This window comes from Octopus bimaculoides, chromosome 10 (assembly GCF_046866305.1).
Source record: "Octopus bimaculoides isolate indiv1 chromosome 10, ASM4686630v1, whole genome shotgun sequence".
In the NCBI taxonomy this organism is placed as follows: domain Eukaryota; kingdom Metazoa; phylum Mollusca; class Cephalopoda; order Octopoda; family Octopodidae; genus Octopus; species Octopus bimaculoides.
Window position 1 is genome coordinate 17,176,330 of NC_142937.1, and position 17,889 is coordinate 17,194,218.

General features: G+C 38.1%; 1 protein-coding gene across 1 annotated transcript in view; it reads right to left on the bottom strand.

The window, feature by feature from the left end:
• LOC106879883 (integrin alpha-8) overlaps nt 1-17,889 on the bottom strand; it is a 268,832-nt gene that overhangs the window by 103,677 nt on the left and 147,266 nt on the right. Inside the window, exon 3 of the mRNA XM_089358425.1 lies at nt 2,641-2,741. Within this exon, the coding sequence (XP_089214551.1) occupies nt 2,641-2,741 (101 nt within the window). The remainder of the gene's footprint in view (nt 1-2,640; nt 2,742-17,889) is intronic.

Sequence of the window (17,889 nt, forward strand, 5' to 3'; positions counted from 1 at the left end):
TGAGTCACTGGAGAAGGCACTACATGAAACCTTTGGTGATTTTGTTATTGCCTGCTTTCAAGTAAAGAATAACCAATAATTAAGAACTATACGAGAGAATTTCACAATAATAATGATTTCAAATTTTGGCACAAGGCCAGCAATTTTGGGGAAAGGATCCCAGTATTTCATTGGTACTTAATTTATCGACCCTGAAAGGATGACAGGCAAAGTCGACAGGTGAAATGCCACTAAGCATTTTACCTGACGATTCTGTCAGCTCACCGCTTTAATAATAATAATAATAAGCATTAACACTTAGCAGCATTTCTTTTGGCTTTGTTCTGAGTTCAAATGCCACTGAGGTCAACTTTGCTTTTTATTCTTTCAGGGTCAATGAAATATGTAACAATCAAGCACCGAGGTCAATGGTATTGACTCTACCCCTCCCCTCAAATTTCAGGCCTTGTGCCTCTAGTAGAAAAGGTTATTATATTCATCATCATCATCAAGGTGGTGAGCTGACAGAATCATTAACATGTCAGACAAAATGTCGAGCATCATCTCTTCCAGTTCTTTACATTCTCTGTTCAAATTCTGCCAAGGTCATGTTTACTTTTCATCCTTATGGGGTTGATAAAGTACCAGGTAAGCACTTATGGTCAATGTAATCGATTAACACCTCCCCTAAGATTTAAAGTCTTGTGTCTAGTTTTATTATTATTATTATTATTATTATTATTATTAATATTATTATTATTATTATTATTATTAAGGTGATGGGCCGGTAGAATCGTTAGTGCCAACCCGAGGCCCACTGGCTGCATGCGGCTCACAGACTTTTATCTTGCAGCTTGATACTTTCTTGAGGTATTGTGTTTAATTTCAAAATAAAATTATTTGTGTAAAACATTTGTTTCAAAATAAATCTAAAATTTATAAGTGGCAATAAAACAATCGCCAACAATTTTATAATTTTAAACAAACGAAAAGTATGAAAAATTCTTGATTCTGTAATTTGATTGACTGTCAGTGCATAAAGTATACAAGCGGCCCTCAAAAACCTTTCTGTGTTTAAAGTGACCTGCAATGTGATTCAAGTTGGCCAAGCCTGGACTAAATGGTTAGTGTCACTCATTATGGTCTGAGTTCAAATTCTATCAAAGCCAACTTTGCCTCTCACCATTTTGAAGTTGAAAAAATAACTAGTTGAGCTCTGTGGTTGACGGAATTGACTATACCCCTTCCACCCACCCCAAAACGTAAGGCCTTGTGACTATAGTAGAAAGTATCATCATCATCATCAGTAGTAGTAGTAGTAGTAGTAGCAGCAGCAGCAGTAGTAGTAAAGTCACTGAAAGTTTCTTCTTTGGCGTCGGTGATACTACATGCCTGGCAACAACAGCTGTCAATTCATGTCAAGCATTCCTTTATTATAAGACTTCCACAGACAATCTTGTACACTCTCTACACAAGGAATGTCAACTTGGCACAGGGCCCAATCCAAACCCCATCTCTCTAAGCAGTATTCAGGGTAGGGTTGGAATTCAACATTACACTCTGTCTAAAAACATTTGTGAATATGATACATCATTGAACTGCACATTATCATGGTACCTATTTACAGTTAGTTGGATTTTACTGCTTGAGAGATGAGTTTCTTGGCCACAGACACCTCAGCACAGTGATAGGTGGGAGGTTATGCACCAATTACTTTTTATTCAGCAATTTGAGATGCTAATTCTTGTTGTTTAGCGCCAAGAAACCTTGATTAAGTACTTATGTAATGTAGTAATGCCATCATCATCAATGTTTAATATTTGTATTTCATGATGGCATGGTTGGATGGTATGGCAGGATCTGACTAGCATGATGACTGCACTGATCTCTAGTCTCTTCTTTGACACAATTTCCATGCCTGCAAACCCTTCCTAACACCAACCACTTTACAGATTATACTGAGTGCTTTTTCCGAGATACAGTGGTTAAAGGGTAAGGGGTAAAGACCCCCTTCAGTCATGAATGACCATGGGATTGAACCTAGAAAATTACCCTCCGAAACACAAGTCCAGGCAAGGTTGTTTATGGAAGACCAGCAGTCACCTGTGCATACCATGCCTCCCCTCTCCACTCCACCGATGTTATCCAAGGGAAAGGCAAAGGCCAATACAGCTTGGCACCTGTGATGTCACAATTCATTTCTACAGCTGAGTGAACTGGTGCAACGTGAAATAAAGTGTCTTGCTCAAGAACACAACAGTATTGTGATATAGTGGTAATGGGCCACTAAGGCCCCTTCACAGTGTGTGGGTGCAGAATTAAGGGGGTGGCATTGTGTTAGGTGTTGAGAGGCTAAAGTAGGATTGAGGGCCATGCTGTAGAAGAGATACATGGGTACCCTAGTAGGAAAAGGAGTAAAATATGGTGGAGATGAGATATCAAGATGCACCCTCAAGGTACATGAATGTGGAAAGAGAGAAAGAGAGAATAGGAGGGGTTGGGGGCCAGGGAATTGAGGATGGCTGGGTAAGTAGGTAGGAAAGATTAGGTAAAGTGTAGGAGAAGACTGAAGATGCACGGTGACAGAGATCAGTTGTGTATAGAGATGAAAGTATACGTTGAGACACAGATGTATATATAAAGAATACTTTATTTACTTACGACAATCACGCCATTCTTTCCAGAAGTTTCCAAGCTGGCGCCAAACCATTCCTCAGATTTGTTTTCCTCAACCTCCAAAGTTCTGTGATCTACAGAATTACCTGGAAAATGCAACAATAATAAATGATGATTTATTTGAGATTTAGTAGTAACAACTAACTTATAAAAGAATATTTCATTGAGAATGGTGAGAAAGTGTTAGGTCTAGAATTTGCAAAGAGGAGAATAGAAATGGATTAAGTACTGAAGTATCATCTCATTAGTTTAGTAATGAGGTACCATCTCATTAATTTAGTAATGAAGTACTGTCTCATTAGATTAGTAATGAGATACTGTCTCATTAGTCTAGTTATAAGGTACCATCTCATTAATCTAGTTATCAGGTACCATTTCATTGGTCTAGTTATGAGGTACCATCTTACTGCCATAGTCACAGAAAGTATCCAAAATTTTGGACACTTATGGTTCTTTGGAGAGGATGAAACAATACAGGAGCTGTCATACCACAGTCACAGAAAGAATACTTACATGCATATTGTGTGTGTGTGTGTGTGTGTGTGTGTGTGCCAATTAATTTTATGTCATGCAAATACAAATCTCATCACAGAAGTAATTGTTACAGAGCTGAAAGGAAGTCAGGAACTCGGTCACCATTGGCGCTTAGCAATAGCAGTATAGAAACATGTGGGCAAACTTCACAACCACAACCTCATATATGTATGTACATATATATATATACACATATATATATATACATATATATACATACATTCATGCTATATATATATTTTTTCCTTGCCTTCCTTAATTGGGGAAAGAATTTTTGTTCTGATAGTGAGATGATGGAATAGAAATTAGGAAAGAAGGATGATTGTATTTTTAAACCATGTGCCTGACATTTTCTGCAACAACCATTGCTGGCTGTTGCTGACAGCACCAGCGCCATCTGTTCCAGTATTATTATTAGTATCATCAACACCCACCCAGACCAGCCTACTAGACTTTATCATTCAATTGCTACCACCACCACTACAACTACTACTACTACTACTACTACTATAACCACTACTACTACGATTATAACCACCACCACTACTGCTACCACCAATGCCTTATTGATATTGAGATCAATAGAATAAACAGTAATGTACTGGGATCAATTTAATTACCTAATTCCCTCACACCAAATTTCTAACCTTGTGCCCTAATTTAGAAGCAATTACTACTACTATTACTACTGCTGCTGCTACTTAGATGCTGAGAGTGACCTACCTTAACTTCGTCTTTTTAAACCTGCCACCATTAGCATTTTTAACACAACCACTACTGTCACCACCACCACCGCCACCGCCGCCACCACCACTGCTGCCGCCACCACCACCACCACCACCACTTTTACCCTAACCGTTGCTATCAACTCCACCACTGTTGCAGCTATTGAACAACAACAAAGTATTCTTTAATGAACCAATGAAGGAGCCTCTATCAGGTCATTTGAGAGGCTAGAAATAATAGTCAAAATCATTTTTGAATCATGCCCTATTATGTTAAAAAGTAAAATGACACTGATTAATGTTGCCTGGGTTACATGATGCAACCCGTCCCCCCACAAAAAAGAAAAACATATAGAAAGGTCATAGCTGGATTGACTTTGTCTTTAAGACAGTAATCAAAGTTGAAATGGGAGTTAAACAACAAAAACAATGGCAATTCTTGATGTTATAAAAAGGTGAGGTAAGGGATATCCGTGAAATGGATCGATGATGAATTTATGTAATCCATGTGGATCAGGAATTCTCAAACCTTTCTGGAAGGGATTTGGCCATACCCTGAGTGAGGAATTAGTGTGGAATGGCTAGATACCACAGAACAGATAACAGTAGATATGCATTCATGATTGTCATCGTTTTTGGCATCCATTTTGCTATGCCTTCATAAGTCAGAGGAATTTGTTGACGCAGATTTCCTTCAGCTGGATGCCTTTACTGTCACCAACCCTCAACTGTTTCTGAGTACAGCAATATTTCCCCATGGCCAGACATGTTTCTAAGTAAGACTGGAGACAAAGGACACCACTTATATAAAGGTTTCAAATTTTGGCACAAGGCCAGCAATTGCAGGGGAAGGTTTAAGTTGATTATATGGACCCCAGTTCTCAACTGGTACTTATTTGATCTACCTTGTAACGATGAAAGGCAAAATCGACCTCGGTGGAATTTGAATTCAGAATTTAAAGATGGATGAAATGCTAGCGAGCATTTTGCCTGGGGCGCAAACGATTGTGCCAGCTTGCCATCTTACAATACTTATGCAATGATAATGTTCATTTATATTTAAGAATAGCCTGGGCAAAGTTTAGATAGAATAAGAATAGCCTGGGCAAAGTTTAGATAGAATAAGAATAGCCTGGGCAAAGTTTAGAGAGCTCTTACCCCTGCTGGCGACAAAGGGACTCTCACTCAGAGTAAAAGGCAGACTGTATGACGCATGCGTACGAACAACCATGCTACATGGCAGTGAAACATGGGCTGTAACTGCTGAGGACATACGTAAGCTCGCAAGGAATGAAGCCAGTATGCTCCGTTGGATGTGTAATGTCAATGTGAATACCCGTCAGAGTGTAAGTATCTTGAGAGAAAAGCTGAACATTAGAAGCATCAGTTGTGGCGTGCAAGAGAGACGATTGCGCTGGTATGGACATGTGGTGAGAATGGAGGAGGATAGCTGCGTGAAAAAGTGCCACACCCTAACAGTTGAGGGAACCCGTGGAAGAGGTAGGCCCAGGAAGACCTGGGCTGAGGTGGTGAGGCAAGACCTTCGTACATTGGGCCTCACCGAGGCGATGACTACGGACCGAGACCTTTGGAAATGGGCTGTGCGTGAGAAGACCCGGCAAGCCAAGTAAGATCGTTGCCAGTGCCCCTGGACTGGTTCTTGTGCGGGTGGCACATGAGATGCACCATTTTGAGCGTGGCCGTTGCCAGTACCGCCTGACTGGCTCCTGTAGGATTTTCGAGCGAGATCGTTGCCAGTGCCCCTGGACTGGCTTGTGCGGGTGGCACATAAAAGACACCATTTCGAGCGTGGCCGTTTTCGTGCGGGTGACACGTAAAAGCACCCACTACACTCTCTGAGTGGTTGGCGTTAGGAAGGGCATCCAGCTGTAGAAACTCTGCCAAATCGGACTGGAGCCTGGTGTTGCCATCCGGTTTCACCAGTCCTCAGTCAAATCGTCCAACCCATGCTAGCATGGAAAGCGGACGTTAAACGATGATGATGATGATGATGATGTTGAGATAAGGTGACACAAATGCATTCATATTTGATGAGTTCAGTTTCCATCTACAAAATCCACTCACAAGGCTTCAGTCAGCCTGGGGCTATAGTAGAAGACACTTGCTATAGTAGAAGAAATGCAGTGGTACTGAACCTAAAACCATGTAGTTTGGAAGCAAACATCTTAACAACACAGCTATGCCTTTTATTGGTTAATAAAACCATTGTTACTAATGCTATCAACAAAACTACATCCTGACTATACAACCATGGCTACCACCACCAACACCAAAACCAAATACAATGGAGTTGATTTACTAGAAATAGCAGCAATAAATCCCATCTTACAAACTTAGAGAATATGTAGGACAACTGGATAAAATAGTGGTTTGTATACATTCGTTTCTACTCTAGGCACAAGGCCCGAAATTTTAGGGCAGGGGGCCAGTCGATTAGGTCAACCCCAGTACACAACTGGTACTTAAGTTATTGACCGCCGAAAGGATGAAAGGCACATTTGGCCTCAGTGGAATTTGAACTCAGAACATAAAGACAGACGAAATATCGCTAAGCATTCCACCCGGCATGCTAATGTTTCTGCCAGCTCACCGCCTTTGTATACATTGAAGACAGGCTGATCATGGATGGAATTCCTTTTTATCATCATATGTCTGCTTTTTCATTACTGTCCAAGGGCTAAACAGCTATAATGTCTTATTCACTGATCTAAGAAAAGAGCCTTCACAGGGTTGTTCAATTTGCTAAAAATAGCAGTTAAAACTCCCTTTAAACCACATTTTGCCATCAAGAGAAAAGAAGAAAAAAGAAGTCCAAGATATACAATGCTTGAGTGAAGGAAATATGGCTGGAACACTCTTGATCATGGGCCTGCTCAGTCAAGGCTGACCTGGGGTTAAATATCAACATTATTATTCTGACTAATGCCAACAACAGCCTCATGTTATTGCAACAACAACAACAACAACCACCACCACCACCACCACCATCACCACCACTATGATGATGATAACAGTAGGTTGTCTTTACTACAAGCACTAATAACACTAGTTTTACTATCACTGTCACAAGCCCATATAAGTGAACACACACACACACGCACACACACACACACACACACGCACACACATATGCATACATACAGGGGCACACAAGACATTTATTGTTTGAGAGAGAGAGAGAGAGAGAGAGAGAGAGTAGTAGTAGTAGTAGTAGTAATAATAGTAAAGCATTGGTGTTCAATGGTTTTGTGGGACAGACAAACTGTTGTATTTCCACAAACAATATGTGCACACATATGAACATTTCACACACATAAACATGCACACATAAAAACACACACACATACACATACATGTATACACTCACCTATACACACACATATTCACACACACACTCACACATATAATAACAATGCTATAACACGGTTCATATTCTGCTTGCTAGCCTATTCCATGGTTTTATTGAGGGACCAACAATTGAGCCTGAACTTTGGTTATGCATCATGCTTCACAGCACATATATATTCTGTGCGTGTGTGTATGTGTGAGTTTTCTTGTCTTTTCATTGCATGTAACTATTGTAAACGAGTGTCACTGTCATACAGGCAGTGTTGTTCATTTCTTCTAAGAAAACATGTCTGGCTAAGGAGAAGTAATACTTTGCTAAGAAACGAGAAGGTTGGCAACAGAAACAACAGACAACCATAGAAAATCTGCCTCAATGAATTCTGCCTGAACCATTCAAGCATAGAAAAGTGTACAGTAAAACTATTATTACTATGCTGCTGCTGATGATGGTGATGATGAGACATGCTGTGACAGACAGACAAACACACACATGCACTTTACATTGAAACATAATAAGGCCACCCACCCAAGAGAGAATTATAAAAATAATGAAAACTGAAAAAAGTAACAAAATTTCTAAAACATAAAAGCGATTATATATGTAGAACCCTAATTTACAAATTGAAATTAAGATAAACATTTAAAATACTCCCTGGCCCCACTCATCCTACCTCACTGCTGCATCCCAAATAGAAATATCTAAAAAAATGAAAAGAAAGTTAAAGCTGGATATAAACTAAAGAGGGCGTAGAGAATTTAGGGCACAGTAATTGAAGACAACAGAACAATGATGTTGATGAGGAGAAAAATAATGATGATGATTGCTATGGCCATAATGATAATAATGTTGCCTTCATAGGAGAGGGTGAAGGCAAATAGACTAAATAAAGTACATACAGATTAAATTCTTCTTCTCAAATTTGGGGCTTCCACCTATGGTAGAAACCCTTAAGAAAATGGAGGTGGTGGTGGTGGTGGTGGCGGGTGGTAGATTAGAAAAATTGGTAGGGTCTGAATATAACCCTTTATATCCAGAGTTCAAATGCTGTTATGTTCAAATTTATCCTGATAGTCCCTATCATCATCATCACCATCATCATCATCATCACCGTCATCATCATCATCATCAAGATTTAATGTCTGTTTTTCATGCCGGCATGGGTTGGATGGTTTAACAGGAGCTGGTAAGCTGGAGAGCAGCACCAGGCTCCAATTGTCTGTATTGGCATGGTTTCTATGGCTGGATAGCCTTCCTAACACCAACCACTTTACAGAGTGTATGTACTGCGTGATTTTCACAATGCACCAGCACTAGCAGAGTCACCATGAAACTTGTAAGATTATAGAGGAGAAAGCAAGTGTAATACCTTCTCACTCTCTCTCAAAAGCACATAGACACGTAAAATCTAACAAAAGGTAGCTCTTGTTGCTCTTTTTTTAAACCTGATTACTGCAGAAGTAAGCTAATATCTACTCGAAATTTCATTACTGTTAACTGTGGAAAATAGTTTTATAGACTATTTTATCTTTTGTTGAAGAGTGTCAGATTTGAAACGATTGTTTTGTTCAGATATTCAAGTTTATTTAGGCAGTATGATTTGAAGAAATACAAATTCTAGTTTTTGGCAGATATTTCACATCATTACTGGAATAACAATGGAATTTAATCTTATAGTTAAAGGGTTAATAGAAAAACAAACTGAAGCAACATACAACATCACTTGAAAGTTTATAATTATAATCTGGCAGGACAGAAAAAAATAAATCACACACACACACTAAAATCCCCCCCCCCCCCCGACAGTTAGAACAACAATAGTATATAGCTATTGTTACTGAACATGAAAGGAAAAACTAAAATAATTAAGGAAAAATATGCATTTGTGATTAAGACAGTGTGTGTGTATTTCTGTCTACCAGAGACTCTCCATTTAAGATCTTTGACAAAAGCAATGGGTGTTCTGTAGCCATCAGTAAAACATCTATTCATGTCTGGTATAAGAAAACCCTAGCTAAGTTACCTGCTGATATCTCCCTCTTTCTCTCTCTCTCTTATGTTTTAGATTAGAAGGTTCATGACATATCTTTTCCTTTCAATGTGTACTCAAGAGGCTGTCTCTTGAGTACATGCACTGGTATACAGGCTGCTTCAAGTGCATAAAATAATTTAATTCTGGCTAAATTTCACACAAATTTATAAATGTTTTGTTCACTGAGTTCTATATTGGGACAAACATGAGTATTATTATGATAACTAACTGATTCTCCTATATTATATATATATATATACACACTTACGATGGGCTTCCTCCAGTTTCCATCTACCAAATCTACTCACAAGGTTTTGGTCAGCCCAAAGCTATAGTAGAAAAAACTTGCCCAAGGTACCATGCAGTGGGACTGAACCTGGAACCTTGTGGTTGGGAAGCAAGCTTCTTTCCACAAAGCCACCACCGCACCTATATATATATATATATATATATATATATATATATATATATATATATATATATATATATATATATATATATATATATATATATATATATATATATATATATATATATATATATATATATATATATATATATATATATATATATATATATATATATATATATATATATATATATATATATATATATATACATATATATATATACATATATATATATATACATATATATATATATATATATATATATATATATATATATATATATATATATATATATATATATGTAGTCGATAGCTTCCGCTATCTGGGCGACCAAGTTAGTAGTGGGGGCGGGTGCGCTGAAAGTGTAGCTGCTAGAATAAGAATAGCCTGGGCAAAGTTTAGAGAGCTCTTACCCCTGCTGGCGACAAAGGGACTCTCACTCAGAGTAAAAGGCAGACTGTATGACGCATGCGTACGAACAACCATGCTACATGGCAGTGAAACATGGGCTGTAACTGCTGAGGACATACGTAAGCTCGCAAGGAATGAAGCCAGTATGCTCCGTTGGATGTGTAATGTCAATGTGAATACCCGTCAGAGTGTAAGTATCTTGAGAGAAAAGCTGAACATTAGAAGCATCAGTTGTGGCGTGCAAGAGAGACGATTGCGCTGGTATGGACATGTGGTGAGAATGGAGGAGGATAGCTGCGTGAAAAAGTGCCACACCCTAACAGTTGAGGGAACCCGTGGAAGAGGTAGGCCCAGGAAGACCTGGGCTGAGGTGGTGAGGCAAGACCTTCGTACATTGGGCCTCACCGAGGCGATGACTACTGACCGAGACCTTTGGAAATGTGCTGTGCGTGAGAAGACCCGGCAAGCCAAGTAAGATCGTTGCCAGTGCCCCTGGACTGGTTCTTGTGCGGGTGGCACATGAGATGCACCATTTTGAGCGTGGCCGTTGCCAGTACCGCCTGACTGGCTCCTGTAGGATTTTCGAGCGAGATCGTTGCCAGTGCCCCTGGACTGGCTTGTGCGGGTGGCACATAAAAGACACCATTTCGAGCGTGGCCGTTTTCGTGCGGGTGACACGTAAAAGCACCCACTACACTCTCTGAGTGGTTGGCGTTAGGAAGGGCATCCAGCTGTAGAAACTCTGCCAAATCAGACTGGAGCCTGGTGTTGCCATCCGGTTTCACCAGTCCTCAGTCAAATCGTCCAACCCATGCTAGCATGGAAAGCGGACGTTAAACGATGATGATGATATGTATATGTATATGTATATATATATATATATATATAACTTTTATAAGTATTATTCTAAAAGAAATATTCTAAAAGAATATATAACTGAACTTATGTTGAGTGGATGTATGTCTTTCAAAATATTAAATATTGATTTCCTGAGTATATATTATTGATGAGTTTATGAATTTATTAATAATATAAAAACACATATATACACATATATATACACATATATATATATACGTACATTCATACACACACAAACAGCCTTTGTCCTTCTTCTTCTCTCTCACACATATTTTGTAATTCCATACCCTCCCCCCCACACACACATAATATCATTCACACTTTATGTACACATGCTCAGAATTATGCAAGAAATGCAAATCCTGAAAATAATCTTCCAGACTTCTTGAGTGGGGGGGGGGGTCGCAATATTCCAGTCAGAGTATCAACCCAGACAAGAATCCAATCAGTTGTAAGACAGACATTATATCATGTGTTGCAAATGATACAGTTACACATAGTGAGATATCTATATATTGATAACAAATAGAGACATTTCAGGGACCAGGCAGTGGGGGTGGTTAGGGAAGGGAGAGAGGGAGGGAGGAGCAGTGAACCCTCCTGACAGATTTAATATAGTAAATCCCACCCACCACACGTACAAAACTTTAATTGAATATACAATTGGAGGAGGAGGTATGGTTGTGTGGTTAACAAGCTTGTTGTGTAATCATGTGGTTTCAGGTTCAGTCCCACTGTGTGGCACCTCAGGCAAGTGTTTTCTACTATAGCTCTGGGCCAACCACTGCCTTGGGAGCAACTTTAATAGACAGAAATTGTGTAAAAACCCATTGTGTGTGCGTGTGTGCATGCATGTGCACATGTATGTGTGTGTGTGTGTGTGGTTATTTAGTTTTATTTCAAGATTTCTTGCCAATAGAGAAAGAGCTGGTTTCTACCAAAATCTAAGGCTCCTTAATTAGAATTTCCAAAACTTCAACAGGATAATTTTGTATGTATATATGTATACATACAAATTTGCATGTTTTGTATTATGTATGCCTTCTCATGTATATACTTGCATATCTGGGCATGATGTATGCATGTGTGTGTGTGTATGTGTTTGTATGTGTGCATGCATGTATGTATGTATGTATGTATGTATGTATGTAAGTAAGTATGTATGTATGTATGTATGTAGATAGGGTTATAATCCAAGATGTGTCCTCTTGAAGCCAGTCTGCATATTCCAATGCTCCAAAGTTGTATGTAGATGTTATAATTGTGTGAGGCTTGCATAAGGGTTGAAAAATACTGGAAAATAGCTTTTTCAGAGTAATGACATATCAAAACACGAGAAATGGAGAATACCAAAGAAATTGTTCCAATCTCCTGTTTAGATTCAACAGGAGATTCAATTTTCTCCCACACTTAAGGTTGTTGAAATCGTAACACTTAAATTTATCTCATTATGTTAAATAATTTGATTATGTCTACTATTTTATTACTAAAACACTTATGGGCTTCCGTTGCATATACTGTCTATCCAGGGCGTAACAATTATTTCCAGGGTCTCAATGTAGGCAGCAGAGTTAACTCTAAGGATTTGTGGAAAGAAGTAAGGAGGCATCACATCTCCTTCATTGCTGACAACCCCTAAAACCATGACAGTTGCAGCAAATTTTGTATGCATAACACTTGGAACTTCAGAAAGGTCTGCACATAACCATCTGTCATTTCTTCTGTTAACCTTTTGATCTTGGTTGAAGTTTTTCTCATTTGAGAAAAACCAAATCAAATCTTCTTCTGGATTTTTCAGTTTGTTTAAGAGCCTTTTAGATCTGATGTAGTGATTTTCTTTTGCTTTTTCGGACAAATTGACCTTTCCTCATCACATAAGACTTATATCTGATGTTCTTGTGGACAACATTTCTGACTGTTCCTTCTGACACATGGAGATCTTTTGCAATTGACCTCATGGACTTTCTGAGATTGTAATCAATGGTCTGTTGAACTTGCTGGATAAACTCAAGTGTTCTGATGATTTTAGAGCGTTTAGAATACTTTTTATGCTTTGATACTGGTGATATGTTTCCCTCTTCAGTCTCTAGCTCTTTACAAACTTTGTAGATGAAAGATCTGGCAACTTTTAAAAATCGAGATATTTCTAAGTTGATTACATTGACCCCAGTGCATAACTGGTACTTATTTAAACAACCCCGAAAGAATGAAAGGCAAGCTTGACCTTTATAACCACAATAGCAGCTTGCCTCTTCATTTCTTGAGTAAGCTGAGGGTCTACCATTATTATTTTCTGAAACAAATATTATACAGAGTGAGCAAAAAATGCAGCAATGACCCAAAAATGGTATGTCCTCAAATACCTTATGCACCCCCCCCCCCCCCCAACACAAGACAGGCTTCCAGAGTTTCCATTCACAAGGCATTGGTCAGTTCAGGGCTACAGCAGAAGACACTTGCCCAAGGTGTTGCACAGTGGTACTGAACTCAAAACCACATGGTTGCAAAGCAAGCTTCTTAACCACGCAGCCACGCCTGTACCCAACTTTGGTTTTTCTATTTCCCTCTTAATCATAACTATTCTCTACACAACAGTATCATGCTGCTAGCACGATGTTATAAACAGTGTGTATCAAAAAGATATTGTTTTTATGAGTTGGCATCTCTGGGAGTTAATGGTGTCAAAGTTTATCAGAGGGAGAGCTAATCTTAGGCCAGATATTATGAAGGCTTTGAAAGATTTCCCAAATGCTTTTTATGTTTGTTTGTACAGAGGTCAAAAAGATCAGCCCTTTAACTTTCACATATTCGGATAAAAATCGCATTTTATTTTTTCCTGGGTGGGGGAGGTGAGTTAACACTCTGCCTTGTATCAATTAGAAGAAGCATTTTAGTATTCTCAGTTATGAGACTATATATCTATTTCTTTATTGCCCACCCCAGTGCGTAACTGGTACTTATTTAATCGATGCTGAAAGGATGAAAGGCAAAGTCAACCTTGGCGGAACTTTGAACTCAGAACGTAACAGCAGATGAAATACCGCTAACTATTTCGCCCGGCATGCTAACAATTCTTATTTCTTTATTGCCCACAGGGGGCTAAACATAGAGGGGACAAATAAGGACAAACAAATGGGTTAAGTCGATTACATCGACCCCAGTGCATAACTGGTACTTAATTTATTGACTCCGAAAGGATGAAAGGCAAAGTCGACGTCAGTGGAATTTGAACTCAGAGCATAACGGCAGACGAAATACTGCTAAGCATTTCGCCTGGCATGCTAACGATTCTGCCAACTCGTCACCTTAATGGCATTCTAATGATTCTGCCAACTCGCTGCCTTTTATGAGACTATATCATCACAACTTCAATGTCGGCTTTACCTTGCTTGCATGGATTAGATGGAGTTTGTTGAGACAGATCTATGGTTAGGTGCCCCATTCCTATCACCAATCCTCTCGTGCTTCCAAACAAGATAATATGGTCAGACATGTTTTCATGGAAGACTGAAAATGTACAACTTTGTTTGTATGGCTGTGACACTTGTTTACAACAATCATGTGAAGTCAAGACAAGGATAGAACCCGCCACACACACAGAAACTGAAAGAAGCCTATTGTATATGTGTGTGTGTGTGTGTGTATAGACACACACACACACTCATACACATATACGATAGGCTTCTTTCAGTTTCTGTCTACCAAACCCACTCAAAAGGATTTGACTGGACTAGGGCTATTGTAGACAACACTTGTCCAAGGTGCTGTGCAGTGGGACTGAACCAGGGATCATATAGTTGGATAGCAAACTTCTTAACCACACAGCCCACACACACACACACACACACACACACACACACACACAATCACACACATATGTATATGTATGTATGTAATCACACATATACATATGTAATATACAGTAATCCCTCGACTATCGTGAGTATGATGCTCCAAAACCTCCCACAGAAATAATTAAAATCTAAAAACATATACCTATTGGCTGCAGAAACCCACAAAATACTGAGGGACCCACAATATACTGAAGGCTCCATAATATGAATTTACATATATTAACCAAAAAAATCTACGATGTACTGAGTGCACCATAGGTGAACCACAATATGGTGAGGAATTACTATATACACAAACACACATATACACACAAACACAGATACATGAGTGATGGCATGTATGCATGTGTAAGTGTGCATATGTGAATGTAACACTAACGCTAAAAAGAAATGAAGAAATGTAGAGCATATAAACTTGTTAAAAAAAAAAAAGCTCAATTTCCTTTCTCTTTTCTCCTCCGTCAGCACGATGAGATTGCGTATACATCCAGTCATGACTTTATCAAGGATATTTGAAATGTAAGTTAAGTGAAATTAACTAGAACTAGTAATTGAGATTCTAGATTACAGAACCAGCCTTTAGGAATCTTATTTCTATTTTGAAAACAAACAAGTAAGATAGCAGGCAACAACATCTGTGGTGTAGTAGTTTGTATTCCATAACATTGAGTTCTTCTTGGAAACATTTCTCCTGGAATTGATTAACATATGAGGGGGGTGCTGAAACGTTCTTGACTTTAAGGGTATCACGAAAGGCCTAGTTGGAGGTCCAACCTTCCAAATTCTTTTACAAGGCTTAGAAAACCTGAAGGATTGCTGCAATAAGTGTGTGAATCTGAGAGGAGAGTATGTTGAATAAAATCATAATTAACTGATCCTCCTGTATTTTCTTTTACCCGAAAGCCCAGAACTTTTCAACACCCCCTTATATTAAATACCAAAACATAGTGTTCTAGCATTAAAGAGTCTGGACAAAGTAAACAATCACTCTCGTCCCCCACACCCATCATAGTCCCTGTATCCAGTGGTGGTGGTGGTGAATGGTGCTTGGAACACAAGTGAAAGTACGTAAGTGTAGATGAGTGTACATAAGTTTGGAACATAAGTGTTTGGAACATAGTAAGTGTACTTGAGACTGTCCTTGGTTTTATGATACTAACTGCTTCTTAAAATTAAAAGCTTACATCAAAATTTCATGTTAATTTATGTTCCAAACACCAACTTAATAATGATAGTTATTTTACTAAGTCCTTCATTATTTTCAGAATTAATTCAAACAAAGTTAATGCCAAAGAAATATGGTAAGAAAAGAGTTAAGAGACTTTTGCATCCCATATTTTGTACACTAGTTTCTGTTCTGTCCTGATTTGAATCAAGGATTACATTCCAGACTTTACCAAACAATACTGAATGAGATTTAATGAGGATTCCAGTGAAACCCAATCACTGGATATGTCTGTAGCAGTACAGCCATTGTACTTGAATTCAATCAAGTAACAGGGCTCATGCACATCTTATTTGGTTGTCAACTATAAAAGGTCAAAGAGTGAATCAACTCTTCTGTCAGACAGTTATCAGACTTCAAAACCATTGAAAAGCCTTCCTTGTTTATAATGTAAAATTAGTCCACCGACATTATCACCATCATCGTCATCATCATTATCTCAAATATCATTATCAACATTGTTATTATCATCATCGTTGTTGTTGTCTTTGCAGCCACCATCATCATTGAAACAATCATTATCCCTGTGTTAGCATCTACTTTTTCATGTTTTCATGAATCAGATGAGATTCACTGAGATTGATTTGCTAAGGCTGGGTGCCTTTTCTGTTGCCAACCCTCCCCTGTTTCCAAGCAAGATAATATTTCTTTCTAATCCAGACATGTTTTCATAGAAGATTTCAAACAAATGTCACTGCTTGTAGGACGGTGATGTTTGTTTACAAGCAGCTTTCTTCTCAGATGCCATCAATCAAATTCTCTCACAAGGCTTTGGTCAACCTGAGGCTAAAGCAGAAGACACTCATCCAAAATGCTGTATGGTGGGACTGAACAAGAAACCACCATTGCTGACTTTGCCTCTTACTAATGGTGATGCATGCAACATCTAGGTTTCCCAAGCAACCATCCAACTAAGTATTAAGGCTTGATGCTGCTTAACTTCAGTGACCAGGCAAGAATAGGGGCTTCTATTGTGCTCTCACCATAAGCTGTATATATATATAAATGAAGTACAAGGAAAGGAAAAAATTTGTAAGTGTAGACGAACTTTAATTCAATTCAAATCCAAGTTGGTAAAGATATACATTCTACAAATTGTTTTGGAGTCTAATTCATTCCAAAGACGAAAAACTCTTCATGAAATACCAATTAGATTCCTCATCAGGAATTACATACTAGTATGAATGATGACGACCAACAAAAATATACAAAGACCTTTCGTAGCCCAGACATGAACAAATAAATGAAAGATAACAAGAACGCCAGACATTCAAAACTAGAAAAAAAAAAAAAAATATATATATATATATATATATATATATATATATAAATGTCCTTATTTAAACTCAATAATATGATAAAATTAAACGAAAATAAAAATAAATATAAATTTTAATTTAGCAGAAAATGGAGAAATTTTGATCAACAACAATTGACAAACATTGATTATTATTTTTTAATACAAAACCTTATTAAAAAATAATAATCGATGTTAGTCAGTTGATGTTGATCAAGATTTCTCCATTTTCTGCTTAATTTAAATTTGATTCCTGATAAACCCTTGTTTATCTTTGTCCATTGCCTGTATCCTATGGGCATAATATGCTTGCATATGTATACTCAAGGTTAACATAAGTAATTTATACTGGTAGTAAAAACGGATATTCTTATCCCTTAGTTATTCCAACCACTAACTCTCCTAACCTTATATATATATATATGTAAATTTATATAAATAAGCATAAGATCGTTATTTAAAATACCGATCATATCAAGTGGCTAGCATAGGAATAAAACTTCATAGGTAATAATTAT